Below are 15,599 nucleotides of genomic sequence, written 5' to 3'. Positions count from 1 at the left end.
TGCAGAATGAGTGCGGCACCCAGAAGTCAATAAACAGAAAAGACAGGCCCTGGGCACGCACGCTCACGCATACAGCATCGCCTCCCATCCAGGCACTGCGGGGCCGAAATGCAGGGTACAGCTCCTCCTCGGCCGCAGGGAGCAGGGTCCAGAGCAGGGTGAGAGCAGAGCTGCTCAGTACTCAGCCCAGCACTGAGAGGGGTCATTCCTCCCCAAGTCTCTCTGCTTTGCGAGCCTTCTGGTCCTGGGTACATTCTTAACTAGGACATTTTTAAAAAGAAAATGGCTCCTAGCAGATAAAATAGTGGCCCCCTTTCCTATCCCAGCCCCAGCGAAGGGAACCACCATGGGGTTGTGACTTCTGCGGGGTTCGCAGTCATCAGCAGTGGGGTTCCCGGCCTGAAACTGAGTTCCCACTGAACTGGCCTGGGGGTGGAAACTGCCTGCCTGGGGAAGGTGGGGATCTGCCTTAAACACGTGTAGAGCTGACTGCCAGGCAGCTGACAGCGTCTGCAGTCTGGTGCAGGAGATCTCGGGGCCTTCACGCCACCACCATAAATTGTAGGGCGGCCAGTTTGGGCCACTTGTGTCCCCGGAGGCGCCAGGACTGATTCACAGGGGCTGTGGCATGGCGGGGCCTGCTTTCCAGGGACCCTGCCTGCCTTTCTGACTCCTGAGAGCCTCCCTACACTCACCGGAGCCTTCCCACCTGCACCTTTGTGTGGGAGACCTCGGATACTAGAGTTCTGTCCTTAGAGCCCAGGCTACCACAGGGTGGGCACGTCTGCCAGCACAGCCCTGAAAGGCCCACGAGTGCCGTCTCATCTCCAGGGGTCCTGGCCCCTCTGGCCTGGCCTGGGTGACAACCCGGAGCCTCTCTGTGCCCCCTGCTGTCCCCTGCGGGCCAGATGTCCCGGATTCAGGCACCAGGAGGGTAACTCCACACGTCCCTGTCGCTGGTGTTTGCTGGTGATTTTTGGTGGTCTTTGACATGTCGAAACATCGCCCGGATCCCAGCCCCAAACTCCGTTAGCCTTCTCTCTGTGCGTCTCCTTGTATCACGGGCCATCTTGGATGGGGTCCACGCTACTCCAAGTCATTGCTCCATCTGAACGCATCTACCTATCACGTCGTTCATGGCCATTTGCAAAGCAGTCATGCTGCGAGCACTTCTGGGAGGGGGCTGCAGCATGTGCACTGACTGGCGTGACGCAGGCCAGCTGCTGACTGCACTGTCAGAGGATGCTGAGGCGGGCTGTGCTCCCACCGCCCACAGCCATCTATGTAAGTGCAGCTCAACCAGCATGCGTCCACAGTGCTTGTGAACATGTGGCCTCCGGTGGCTTCTGTGCATCCAGATCAAGGTGGAGACTGGTGGCCTGCAGAGCCCCATCTCTGGCCTCTGGAGCCCTGAAGGTGACGTGGAAGGTGGCCTCGATTGCTGGGTGAAGGGGGAGGAATAAGAAAGCCACTCGGGAGTCCTTTTCTTCCAGGGAGGAAGCCTCAGCTAGGTCACTAAGCACACACTGCTTTCAGATGAGAGCTAGTTCCATCTGTGTTTAAGGAACTAGTGGAATGAAGATGCCAGGGAGAAATCCAAAGTCACGAGATAAGAAGTCAGTGGAGAATATGTTGACCAGCAGGCAACTGTAAAGAAAAGACAAAATGACAGGAAATCAACATAAAGTGGAAAGAGCCAAATCAAATGTGCCAGTTTTACACTAAATGTAAATGTCCCAAATTTCTCTTATTAAAAGACAGAGGACTTATTTTGACTTATTTCAGAGCGTGCTTATTTTTGTAGTGCTGGAAATTAAACTGAGTACCCTGTGTAAAGTAGGCACAAACATCACTACTATGCTGTACCTCAACCCAGTTTTTTAATAAACAAATGTATCATTCAATAGAATTAAATCAAGCAAGATAGGAACTGACTATTGAAAAATAAAGATGTAGCCGAAAATATGCCAAGAAACTACACACGCACAAATAGAATGAAAAAAAAAAGCCTCAGGAGAGGAAATATTATTTTTTTTCATTTTTAAATTTTTTTTATTGGTGCACTGTATTCATACATCATAATGGGATAAAAAAAAACTTTTGTAGACATACATGCACACATCGCCCAGTTAGCCCTTACCCCGATCCTCACCCTGTTTCCTCCCCATCCCTCCTTCCCATGCTTGGCTTAGTGGTTGACATCTAGTATTACAGCAATTTATCCAAAATTAAAAATGATAATCTCACATAACAGTTTCATTTGTCTGATACCAAGCTTTTGATGACTTAAAGATAACCTTTCAATATTTCTTTTTGCTTTCTTTCTTACCAAAGAATATTGTTTTTCTTTTTTTTTTGGTGAAACTATCATACATCATACATTTATTTATTTTTCAGAAAAAAATCTATCCTAGTGTGGAATATGGACTCTAGATACCCAAAATGATCTTGAAAAAGAACAAAGCTAGAAGATGTATATTTTCTGATTTCAAACCATATAAAGCTACAATAATTGAAACAGTGTAGTACTGTTCTAAAGGCAGATATGTAAACCATTGGAGTTAAATAAAAGCCTAGAGATACATTCTTCCACATATTGTCAAGTTATTTTTGACAAGGTTTCCATGAACATTTGGTGGTGGAAATAATAATCTTTTAACTAAATATTGTTGAAAAATAATAATTACATGAAAAAGAATAAAATTGGATCCTTACCTAACACTATATACAAATATTAACTCAGATAAATCTTAAGACTATAAACTTTTAGAAGAAAATCTGGGTCATAAAACCTCACAACATTGAAATTGGCAGTGATTTCTTGGATATAATTTCAATGGCACAGGCAACTGAAGGGTAAACAAACTCCTTAAAAATTAAAAAAAATACTGTATATCCAAAGACAATGTAAACAGAGTTAAAAGTTACTGATAGAATAGGATAAAATATTTCCAATGCTATATCTGAAGGTATATTAATGTTCCAACTGGAAATCCTAAAAATTAACAACAATAAAGGCAAACAATACAATTTAGAGATAGGTAAAAGACTAACATAAATAATGAATCTCCACAGATAACCAATCTTAGTTGACTGTTGGATGGAAACTCTTGTTTCTCTGGTTCTGGTGTGTGTTACCTATTTCTTCTTTGTAGTTAATCTCTTTGAGTATTTTCTCTAGTGTTGGTTTTGAAGACATAAATTCCTTCAGTTTCTGTTTGTCATGGAAGCTTCTTATTTCTCCATCTAATTTGATAGAAAGTTTTGCTGGGTAGAAACTTTTGGCTGGAAGTTGTTTTCTTTCAAAGTTTGGAATATGTTACTCCAAGCCCTTCTGGCTCTCATGACTTGGTTTGGGAAGTCTGGAGTGATTCTAATTGGTTTGCCTCTGAATGTCACTTGGCCCTTTGCTTTTGTTGCCTTTAAGATTCTCTGTTTGGCTTCCACATTGGTCATTTTGACAATTATGTGGCGTGGGGATCCTCTTCTCCGATCCTGTCTAAAGGGAGTTCTATAAGTTTCCTGGACCTGTGTATCGATCTCTTGCTCTAAGTTTTGAAAATTTTCTGCTATTACTTCCTTGAAGAGATTGTTGATCCCTTTGGTTTCACCTTCTTTTCCCTCCTCTATTCCAATTATTCTTAGGTTAGCTCTCTTAAAATGGGCCCATTTTTCTCCAATGTCAGATTCCTGCTGTCGGAATTTTTTTTCGAAATTAGAAACTATGTGTTCGTTTTTGGATTGATCATCTTCTAAGAGCGAGATTCTATTCTCCATGTGGTCTAATCGGTTGTTTGTACTTTGAATTGAGGCCTTTACTTCATTAATTGCATCCTTTATCTCTTTTTGGCTCTCTCTGAATTCTTTTCGAAGCACCTCTATTATTTCTACAGTTATTTTCCTGATTTGATCTTCTAGAAATCTCTAAATTTCTGTTTTATTGGGTTCTGATGTTGTGGGCATTCATTGCTCCATTGTTATTCCTCTTTCCCATGATTTCAGACGTTTGTGCCTTCTCTGGGTTCTTCCCTGGGTCACTATGACTTCACTTAAGGTGCTCTGGATCTCAGTCCCCACTACTCCTTTACTAGGTTGTATCGCAGAGTCTCAGACCCAGGGAGTCAATTGAGGCTGCTTTAGACCATGGGGGGGTGCCAGGTTGGGCGTTCTCCTATGGTGTGATATCTCTGCCACCGCCACTCCTCCACTGAGTCAAGTCCCTGGGAGTACAGTACTGGGATTTCTCCTCTAGGGGCTGCAATTTGACTCACTGTTGTTGAGTGCGCAGATGGAGCTGTAGTGGACTCGGTGAATTCACTGCTGCTGCCGCCGGTGGCAATATGGCGCTGCTGCTACGCCCTCGGCCGTGAGGCTGGCGTATTTCTTCTCTGGTTTTGCGCTCTGCTCTGAGTCCCTGTAGGGTGTGCTGAGCCCAGCCCCTGGGAGCTTTAGATGCTCCCTGCACCAAAAAATCTGCCGAATCCCGCCCGGCTCTTCCGCAGCGGCTCACCTCGGCTCGCTGTCCGCTGCTCCTCTCTGGAGCCTGGTGGGCTGTTGAGTGTGTTAGTCTGGGGTTGTCCGGTGAATTTGCTGTTGCCGCCGGCAGTAAGGCGCTGCTGCCGCGTCCTCGGGTGTGAGGCCGGCGTATCTCCTCTGTGGCTCTGAGCTCCGTTCTGAGTCCCCCTCCTCTTTGGGGCCTTGTGCTGCAAGGAAAGATGGCGCCCGCCACTCCGCATCATGGCTCCAGCCGCAGCACTGCGATCTGGTTTCTTTCTGTGTCTCGTTTTTCCAGCCCTCTTTTTCTCTGTCCCTTGTAATTACATTTTTTGTTTCTCTGCTGATGGTGTTTTCTGACTATGAAAGGCGCTGATTTTGTGGTAATAGAGATTGGTTGTTAGCGGGGCTCGTAAGCCCGGCTTTTCTCCGTCGCCATCTTCCCAGAAGTCTCGAGAGGAAATATTATTGACAGTGAAGCACAGACAAGATGAATGTGGATGATATATGGCGTTGTTCTGAAGCCTAATTGTGACTGTTAAGGCCTCTAACAAAGATATGATACAGTAAGCAAAGCTGTTAGAAGTACGCAAGGGAAGTAGACTACACGTGACCCGTGGGGAGATGTTAACTCCAGCAGACACACTGCAGTGGGGACCCCGACACCTAAACGTTGCAACCCTGAGCCATTTCAGATTTTAACCGTAATCCAAAACGACTGTTCTTGTCATCTGTGGCACATCCACTGGAAATCTAGACCCCTGGAAAGTTTTCAGGGCACAACACGCCAATCCGTATCCCAGGTGTGTGCTCGGGGCCTCCGCTGAGCGGGGAGGTCACTTCCAGGTGCATGCAGGCAGGGCTGGGGCGGCCCGTCTCCTCAGTACCTCTCCACAGGGCCCTGGCTTGCTCACTGCTCTGATCTGAGCGAGTGCTCAGAAGACAGTGCCAGGAGGATGCAGCTCCTATGCCAGATTCATTCTTTTGGTCACAAAGCCCAGATTCCACAGGAAGGTGGCAGAGAACATCAGGACATGTTTTAAAGCCAGATCTCTTAGCCGGGTGTCATGGCGCATGCTTGTAATCCCAGTGTTTGGAGGCTGAGACAGGAAAATCCCAGTTCAAGATCAAGCCCAGCTACTTAGTGAGGTCCTTTGCACCTCAGTGGAACCCTGCTTCAAACCCAACAGAACTAGAAATAAATGGTTAAATATTGAAAACAACAGCAACTGGCCTGGGATTAAGTAGCACTCTCATCCACAAGAAAGACGCCGAGGTGACCGTGGAGAGGGCAGCTACGCGGCTGCCAGGGCGCTGTCCACCCAGTCGGGTCCAGCCATCCCCACGCCCCACTGATCGCAGCTTAATTGCATTCTGTCATTTTTATGCCAGTGCCCACACTGCTCACTGGTGTTTGCAACCCCACAAAGGTTGAAATCCATTTACCCATAAATATAACAACAGTGCAGTGGTAGGCACACACACGTGCTGACCACCTCCTGCAGGCCCACTGTCTACTGGGTAATGGCTCGGCTCAGTGCATGGGGTGCCCTGTCTGGGGGATCCCATACCCTTTGTTTGGCCAGAATCTGCTGATAAGCCCAATTCTAGGCAGGGCTTAGTTGGGCTGGGGCCTGTAGGCTTCTTCCTGGAGCCTCCTGCCTCCCCCCACCCAGGCAGGTGGTGGGGGCTGCTGAATCCTGTGCCTGCCTCCTGAGCTCAGGAACACCCAGAGTGAGGCAGTGGGCAGCTCACAGGCACCCCCACCTCGCTGGCTCACAGTGAGCTGGGGCCCAGGGCTGGACACACTTTATTAAACCTCCTGAAATGTGACTGTAGTCGGCCTCCATCAGGCACTGGCAGTACATGTGAAATTAAACTTACTAAGGGGCCCTCTCTCCTACAGTGGGTGGGCAGCCTTTATTAAGAGGCTTGTGGCCCAGAAGGATTGGCCCTGATGATAACAGGCCCAAGAAAGTGCGAGGTCCACGGATGTGGTTGAGTATTTTTTTGTGTGTGTGTGCATCTGGTGATGGAACCCAGGGGCATTCGACCTCTGAGCTACACCCCCTATCCTATTTTTTATTCTTTATTTTGTTTTGTTTTTTGTCAGTACTGGGGTTCCTGGAAACCCTTGTACCTCCGGGCTACACTCCCAGACCTATTTTTTTTATACTTTTTAAATTTGGAAACAGGGTCTCTTAAACCAGCGCGGCTGGCTTCGAACCTGCGCGATCCTCCTGTCTCCGCCTCCCAAGCGTGGGGATTACAAGCGTGAGCCACCACGCCCGGCTTTATTCTTTATTTTGAAACAGGGTCTCACTAAGTTGTGAAGGGCCTCACTGAGTAGCTGAAGCTGTCTGCGAACCACAATCCTCCAGTCTCAGCCTCCCAAATGCTGGGATGACAAGTGTGCGCCACCGCGCCCGGCTGTGGTCAAGTCTCTTATCTTAGCTGGATCCCTCTCTACGCAAAGCGCAGAGCGCACCCTCCTACAAACCAGATCCACCCGTAGTGAGCGAGTGACCGGCATTAGGAGTTTGTGGTTACTCCCGGAGGAGAAGCATGGGCGAGGCCTGGGGCTGGCAGAAGGAACCTCCCTAGTGAGCCGAGCCCACGGGCAGGGTCTGCTCCAGGGGTATCTCTTGGCTACAACACTACACTTATGTTCCCTACTGGGGTACCAAGGCAGGCTCCCGCAAAGTCCATGGGGAAGTTCTGTTCTTGGGCTGGGAAATCTGCCCTGCTGGGCTGGCCACTAGGCCTGGACAGTTGTAGGGAGATGTGTGACCGTGGCCCCCACTAGGCGAGGGAGTCAGGGGCTGGACACAGGGCCCAAGGGGCTTGGCTGCTTAGGTGCGGATCCCGGGGCAGCCCCGAAGCCAGGCTCTCTGGCTTTGGCCTCGCGCAAGCTTATCCGGCCGCCTGCAGTGGACGTAGTCTCACGCCACCTGCTGCAGTGGTGTCCAGGATGAGAGGACCAGACGACAGCTGTCGCACACTTGCAGGGCCCGGCTGCCCGGTGGATGGGAATGCCCGTCCCCATGGTGACCAAGCAAGCCTCATGGCCTCTTCTGCTCAGTGTGGAGAATGGACGCCTGGACAGCTGGCAGGTGGGGCTGGTTCTCGGGGGAAAGTGGCTCCATGCTGCCCAAGGTTGCCCTGAAATCAGGATAGCCCTAAATGGGGGGGGGGGGCCCACAGGGCAACTGCCAACCCGTGGCTGGTGGCATCCAGAACATGCTCCCCAATCAGGCCCACTGTTGGGCTCTGCTGCCCCCTCCCTGGCACTGTCCTGCAGCCCCTGGGCTCTCAGAAGAACTCAGGGTGGCCAGCCAGAAAGTGGGGGGCTCCTCAGAGGCCTCCTCTGCCCCTGCTGGGGCTCTCCTGGGGAAGCGGGAGCTTGAATGGCTGCCTTCTAAGAGAGCTGACTTGTCCCAGGACACCTTGGACACCCAGGGCCTGAGGCAGGACGTGGAGGGGCCCGGCCTCAAGGCTGTGGGCTGCACCCTGGTTCAGAGAGGCCCCGGGGAGTGACTGGGCCTCACCATGGCCTCTGGGTACTGCACCCAGCCACGAGGCACTGGGGGGGGGGGCTGCAAAGGGGCTGGGGACAGCTGCTCTGGCCTGTGCTGTTCTCTGCTCCCTCCTCAGTCACTGCGGCCTGTGTAGAAGGGGGGTCTGGCCAGCACACCATGGCGCCAGCCCTGGGGGCCGGGGGGGCCAGTGCTCCCCAGGGTGGGCGGCGAGCGCAGCCTGAGGGCTCCAGCTGTGCCCAGCACATGTCACTGGGAGGTCCAGGAGCACTCGGCACAGGCTGGCGGCTGGGAGCAGCTGGCCACAGGCAGGCCCTGGGACAAAGGGCGCTTTGAGCAGCCTGCATGGTGCCTCCGGCCAGCTGACCCGCCTGCAGTGCTGAGGCTGGCTCCCTACCCGGTTTATCGGGCCCACATGGAGCTGGAACAGCTGGCCCCAAAGCCCACTGGCTGGGCTCTATGCTGTGGGACCACCGCCCGCAACAGGGAAGCCCCCAGCTTAGAACAGGGCTACCACGTAGGTTTCCAGGCTGTGAGGGAGCACAAGACCCTGACCACTGGTTCCCCCAAAGCACCCTGGCTGATCTATGGCCTACGAGGGGCTTAGGGGTGTCCAGCGCTTCAGTGAAGGCCAGCACCCCCACGTCTGCCCTGCCCAGCACCCTCAGGGACACCGGGGGACCGGCGGTGCCTCTGCTTCCTTGACCCTGGCTCTGTGCCCTCCCCACGCAGACCCTGGTGCCCTCTAGGAAGTGCGGGCCTTAACCCTCAGTGGCTAATCGCCCAGGCTCTCTAAAATTAATACTTCATTTAAACAATAATGGATTGGTATCAAGAGACACGGAAATGCTCGATGATGAGCATCTGAGAGGCTCCTTTATTGTTTAGCTAAAAAAAAGAAACCCTTTCATCCAGAGGGCTCTGCTGCAGCTGATGAGCGCGTCTGCCCTGCAGGCTGGCTTGGTATCTCCCACAAGCAGGGGCTGGCGACAGGGGTCTACTCCGGGCTTCTAAATCATCTCGCGCCAGCGTGGAGCTTCCAAACACTGTGCGCCTTAGACAATCTCCCCAGTGATGTGATGATAAATCAGACGGTCTCTGCCACCTCCATCCTGCCCGGCGAGCTGGGCGGCAGCCCCTCCCCTCTGTACACGCAAAGCCCGGGAGAAAGGGAAACTGGCCGCTAAGCAGCTGCTTAGCGGCTCTGTGGATTTGGGGAGACCTGCCACGAACCAGTTACCCTAGAACACCCGAGTGTGGAGTAGAGGGGTGTGAGAGGGAGAGAGAGATGGGTGGGTGAATGAATGGATGACCTGGGCTCTTCCCTGTGACCGTGCTCTGCCTCTTCCTGCGCCTGATACTCGGGGCCCCAGGACCCAGGCCGAGGCTCTCAGCCTCTGTCTGCCTAGTGACAAGATCTCGGGACTCTGGGTGAAGCTCCAGGCACTGTGACAGCATCTCACTGTGTCATCTCCCAAGATGCAAGTGTGCGCTGGCCCCCGCCCCATGTTCTGTTGACATGGTAACTAGACGAGGCTGCAGGGACTCTCAGGACCCGTGTCTACCACAGCAGCCTGGCTCTATCCTCCTGATGGCTCCCCTGTCTGTAGTGAGAGGACTCAGCCAGGCTCAGAACTGAAGGTGAATAGCTATGAAGGACTCTCCGGAGCCACACTCCAGGCACCGGCAGTTCTGGCTGCCCATGGCCCTCAAGGCCCATCGGAGACTTGGCCTGAGGGAGCTGGGCCGGGCCAAAGGGCAGGTGTCATGGTGGCAAAACACACACACTGTCAAGTGCACAGACAGGGCTACATGGGCCTCCAGGACAGACACAGGCTCAACGTGGTCCTCTAGCCTGAGAAGCTCCCAGCCCCAAGGAAGGCCTGCCTCCATTATCAACCCCACCTGGCCTCTCCCCAGCCCCGCCTTCCCCCCTTTTCTTTGTAGTTGTGTGAGTTCTTTCACTGGGGATGGAGCCCCAGGGGTGCTCTACCTCTGAGCTCTCCTACCAGCCCTTTGGAAACAGGGTCACACTAGGTTACTGTGTCTCACTCTCTTGCTGAGGCTGGCCTTGAACCTCATGTGTCAGCCTCCCAAGAACAGGAATTGCAGGCATGCACCACCACACCCGGCAAAATTTTCCATCTTAACCATTCCTAAGCTCAAAGCACATAGCTGAAGGCATGGAGCATATCCAGACTATTGTGTGGCTGTCAGAAGCTCACCTCTGTAACTATCTTCCCAAACCGGAACTGTCCCCAGTAAACAGCCCCCACCCCCTGGCAGCCCGTTCTACTTTCTGTCCCTGGATCTAAACTCTTCTGGGTGTCCCATGAGTGCAGTCACATAGTACTTAAGTGTCCCACGTCTGAGCTACTCTGTTTTGCAAGAGTCACGGAGGCCTCGCTACACTGCGAGGCAGCCGTGACCCTGCCGTCCTGTCTCGGCCTCCCAGTGCCGCGGTTGCAGGCGTGTGCCAGCTCGCCCGCAGTGTTTGTGCTCTTGTGACTGTCTTATCTCCCGAGCATACTGTCCTCAAGGCCATCTATGCCGCGCAGTGTCAGAACGCCTCCCCTTCCAGGCAGTGCTGTTGCACTGCGCAGACACGTTTACTCACTTTCCCACCCTCAGATGTGCAGAGGTCTCTCATCAGGGTCTTGATTTCTGTTCTTCTGTGGACTGGCCCAGAAGAGGTACTACTGAATTGTACAGTAGTTGTAGTTTTTATCCCTTGGGATTTTTTTTTAAATTAGAGTACTTACTTTTTCTTGGGGGATGGTATTAGGGATTGGACTCAGAGGTATTCTATACCCTCAGCCCTATTTTATTTTAAAACTATGTCTCACAGGTTGATGAAGACTCTCACTGCGTGCTGAGGCTGTCCTCAAACCTGCAATCCTCCTGTCTCCGCTTTCCAAGCACTGGCATGACCAGTGTGTGCCACCATGCCTGGTTAAAGCAGAGTCCTTTAGAGCAGCTGTAGGTTGGCGGCAGAAGTGAGCGCTGGCGATGCCAGCTCGCACGTTGGAGGAGCCAGCGTGTTTCCCGCGGTGGCCGCGCCATTCCGCCACGGTACACAGAGGCTCCGGGCTGTCTCCGTCCTCGCGGTGCTGTGGTTTGCTTGAAGGGCAGGAGACATCTCAGTGTGGCTTCTTTGTATTTCCTGGTGATGTCCAACATCTTGTCATCCGCTTATGGGCCATTTGTGTATCTTTCTAGAGAAATGTCTATTTAAGTACTTTGCCTTTTTAAAAAAATTGGATTGTTAGGAGCTCATTGCACAAATAAAGCCACTGAGCACAACTCATAACTCCGATCACTCAGCAGACAGCAGGAAGGGCGCGGCGTGGGCCTGTGAGGGGCTGCGTGTAGGCCGACTGTCTTCTTGGGGGTGGCCCCCAAAACTGATTGCTTTCAGACCTGGTCAGGGAAGCACACAGCTTCCGCATGGAGGAGGTACGGCTCGGCAAGGCCACCCTGGCGCGCGTGCCGGGAACTCCACTGGCCACCTGCCCTCCTCAGAGCTGTCTCACACCCTACCTCCAGCTGCCCACAAGATGACCAGATGGACAGGAAGCCACCTTCCTGCTATCCTCCCGGGGACCCAGGCTGGCGCGGGGGGCTTTGTGCCTATGGCCGCCACGCCCCCTTCCATCACGCTAGGTTCTGTCGCTAGAGCCCAGTAGCCACTGGCCTGTGCCCATTCTCCCCAACCACAGGGGTACGCCTGCTGTCCCCAGGTCATGTCCGTGTGTCACACAGCAGCCCTCTGCAGTGGGGACTGGCTTTGCTCACTGGTATACACTGCCAGACCTGCCCAGGGCCCTCCCTGCCCAGCCCGCTCCATGGCAGGCCTTAGCAGGTGAAGCCACAGCGCCCAGCAGGGCTGCTTTCCTCCTTAGCCATGGGAACTGGGACCGCAGGCTCTGCTTGGGGGGTGGGTGAGGAGCCTCAGGGTCTGTGCGCACGTCTGGGGCCCCTCATCGAGGAAGCCACAGACAGCCCGGAGGCGGCCTTGCTTTGATCTAAGGGCTTGTAGTCTCGGTGGAGACCATGGGCTCCTAGGCCCAAGGACACATTCCTTATATCTATGGGTCAGAGCTCAGGGGCACACTCCATCAATGTCCCCGGGCACTGCATCCTTGACCCAGGGCTTGCAGGCAGCACATCAGGAGACTGGATGGTGCAGGGCACCCCTTTTGAAGGGACTCTGGAGCTCTTATCAGTGGGGAGCCAGGGAGCCTTGCGGGTTCTGTAGGTGTGGCAGGTGGGGGTCTGAGAGGGGTGGTGATGCTGGGATGGCCTGAGGAAGGTAGGATCTGAGGAGGGCATCCCACATATAGGGCCACGTTTGGGAGGTGCCTGGGGCTGATGGAGCAGCTCTCCAGGCGAATGGGGCTGAGAAACACTTGGAGTGGCAGCCTGTGGAGCCTGACCAAGCAGGAGGGAGGCAGGGAGGTTGGAGGGGCATTGCATCCTGGGGGATTCCTGGGGAGTTGGGGAGGGGCAGTGGATCCTGGGGGATTCCTGGGGAGTTGGGGAGGGGCAGTGGATCCTGGGGGATTCCTGAGGCCTCTGGTTCAGCTCTGTAGCTGTGCTTGGGCCAGATCTATAGGAGACCTGCTTTGCACAAGAGGTGCCCTCTGAATTGGAGCTGGGCACTGTGTAGCTTGGGGGATCTGCCCTCCTTCAGGCCCCATCCCTGCCCAGGTGCCAGGCTTTGGGTCCAAGCTGCGGCCTTGGCTGCCCCTGAGCACCACCCACCCAGCCCAGGCAGGCGTTTGAGGCTGACCGTGATGGAACTCACTCAGAAGACCCAATCCGTGGCCTCTGGCCTAGGAGAGTCATGGGCTCCTTCCTGGCCTGCCGGCGGCACCACATCCATGAAGCCTGTAGGGAGCGGGGCCTTCCCAGGTGGCTGTGTATAGAGCCTGACTCCCTCTGTGGCCTGGCCTCGGACTGCTCCCCAAACCAAGCAGGCTTTGGGGAGTCTCATCGTTTTAAATTATTCCTACCACCTCATTCCACGGTTCTGCTGTCTGGGTGTCAAGCAGTTCCTCTCCAGGTATCCAGCCAGGGTAGTCTGGGGTGCCTGGCCATCAGAAGCCACCCTTTCTAGTCAGTATTTTTTTTTTTTTTTTTTTTTTTTGGTGGTACTGGGGTTCCTGGAAGCCCGTCTATCTCCGGACTACACTCCCAGACCTATTTTATTTTTGGAAACAGGGTCTCCTAAGCCAGCACGGCTGGCTTCGAACCTGCGCGATCCTCCTGTCTCTGCCTCCCAAGCGCGGGGGGGATTACAAGCGAGCGCCACCACGCCCGGCCCTTTCTAGTCAGTATTTTAAGGTGCATCCTAAGGCACACCTTCAATCTTTGGGCATGGCTGAGAACACCCTGGCTTCAGAGTACATGGGAGTCTTGGCTGGGGGGCTCCCAGTTGCAGCTCAGGCCGTGTCCTGGGTCTCTGCCATCCTGGCTCTGTGTGCTCACCCCCGTAAGGGCCACATTGGTGGGTGCCATGTTGGCAGTAGTCTACAGTGCCGAGAGGTGAGGGAAGAGAGGACGGTCCCATGAAGAGAGGTAAAGCTCAGGGCTCTGGCAGATTCATTCAGTGCTGGCCGGAGAACGTGGCTCAAGAGAGCACGTGGCCGGGACAGCCGGCGTAGAGCCACTCTCAGCCCGGGGTCATCTCTGGCCCCGCAGGACCCTGCTCTGGAGAGCAGCAGCCCTGCACGTGCCCATTGTCAGCGGCTGGGCCTCTGGGGCAGGAAGAACCTGCCCGTGGCACTCAGCCTGGGTGGCGAGCTCACCTGCGCCCCTCCTCAGGAGATCGTCCTGGTGGTGTTCTTTGGGACGGAGTACGTGGTCCGCCTCTGGTCCGCAGGCTGCCGCAGCAAGTACGTGGGCATCTGGGGCCGGCTGCGCTTTGCCCGAAAGCCCATTTCCGTCATAGGTGAGTGCTCCCCACTCCAGCCAAGAGTGACCCACACCACAGTTCTACCCGAAATGTCCAAGAACTGAGACCCCGTGCCACTCTGCCTGCCCAGGCCCACTAACACTGGAGGCAGTGGCAGCCTGGGCACCAAGCCATGTATGGGGCTTGGCACTGCCCGTCCTGGGCACCCTTCGTCCTCCCGGGGCCTGACGTCACAGGGCTCCCCCTTGGTGGCCCAGGGTCCAGGCTGCAGGCTCGGTCCTCTCTGGACCCTTGGAAACCTCAGTCTGGGTTGGGGTCAGGGGTCTATGTACACGGCCAAGACGAGGGTCTGGGCCCCTCAGCTCACAGGCACTGGGCTTGCCCCGGGCCTGGGCTGGGGTCACGACAAGCTGCCCCTGCTCTGCAGACCTCATCGTGGTGGCAGCCTCCATGGTCGTTCTCTGCGTGGGCTCCAAAGGGCAGGTATTTGCCACCTCAGCAATCAGGTATGTCTGCGCTTCGGGCTCCCCATTGGGCACCACCCGCCCCCATAGGTCTGGGAGGGCGCCGGCCTGCCACCAGCCTCTCCTCCTCCCAAGGCCTCACCCTGGTGTGGCATCCTCCCTGCTGAGCACGGGGCCCAGGCAGGTGGCAGCGTGGCTCAGGGCCCGCCATCTTCCCTGATGAGCACGGGACCCAGGCAGGTGGCAGCATGGCTCAGGGCCTGCCACGCTTCAGGCGGGTTGAGTGTGGGTCCCGGGGCTGTGGCTCCTTCCCAACCTCCAGGACTTGGGTGGCGTTTGGGTGGCTCATCTGTCAACTGGGATGACTGAAGGAATTTGGAGCCGTGTGGCTGAGCTGGCCCTGACCTTGTGGCCAGCAACTGGACTTGGGAGGGCACCGGGGAGAAGGGTTTGAGAGGCACCTGACTCGGGCCGAGTCGGGTGGGATGGCCCCGGGGCACATGGCCCGCACCTTTCTCTCCCACAGAGAGGGAGTCTGGTGGGCACTGGTGCGCCCTGCCCAGTCCCCTAGGCTGGCACAGCTGCCCTGCGGCCCCCTCAGCCCTGCTCTGCCTCCTCCTCCCCAGGGGCATCCGCTTCCTCCAGATCCTGCGGATGCTGCACGTTGACCGCCAGGGGGGCACCTGGAGGCTCCTGGGCTCCGTGGTCTTCATCCACCGCCAGGTGGGTGGTGCAGGTGGGGTGCGGGTTACACCGGGAGGGCAAAGCCAGAGTGGACCAACACATGCGCAGACCTGGCCTGCCCCCAATCCAGGCGTGCTGGCTCAGTCCCCTGGGCTCCATCCACGAGGCCCAGAGCCGGGTGGGTGCCAGGATTGTGGGTGCATGGACAGGGCCCAGAATCCCAGAGCGATCCCCCAGCCCAAGACCAGGCGGGGTGCTCTACCCAGACCACACTCTGGGTGCCAGAATTCTTGGCCTGCTGTACAGGTACAAGCTGATGCCACCCAACTTTAAGCTGGGGACAAGAATCTAAAACCAGGCCAGCCGAGACCAAGCCAGCCAAGGCGAGGGCCAAGCCCAGTGCCGGGCTCAGGGTGGCTCTACCTGCCTCAGCTGAGGGCAAGGGCGGCCCTTGATCTCTCTGTGTTCTCCCGGGCCCTGGCTTGGTCTTGGCTCTGTCCCGTG

The 15,599-nt window shown here is 55.0% G+C and overlaps 1 protein-coding gene across 1 annotated transcript in view; it reads left to right on the top strand.

The window, feature by feature from the left end:
* KCNQ1 (potassium voltage-gated channel subfamily Q member 1) overlaps positions 1–15,599 on the top strand; it is a gene marked incomplete at both ends in the record, with an annotated part of 335,487 nt that overhangs the window by 83,743 nt on the left and 236,145 nt on the right. Inside the window, 3 exons of the mRNA XM_080693799.1 lie at positions 13,857–13,983; positions 14,375–14,453; positions 15,038–15,134. Coding sequence (XP_080549925.1) covers positions 13,857–13,983; positions 14,375–14,453; positions 15,038–15,134 — 303 coding nt within the window. The remainder of the gene's footprint in view (positions 1–13,856; positions 13,984–14,374; positions 14,454–15,037; positions 15,135–15,599) is intronic.

Source organism: Muscardinus avellanarius, assembly GCF_963383645.1.
Source record: "Muscardinus avellanarius genome assembly, chromosome: 1".
Classification (NCBI taxonomy): Eukaryota; Metazoa; Chordata; class Mammalia; order Rodentia; family Gliridae; genus Muscardinus; species Muscardinus avellanarius.
This window is presented reverse-complemented; position numbering and strand designations above follow the sequence as displayed.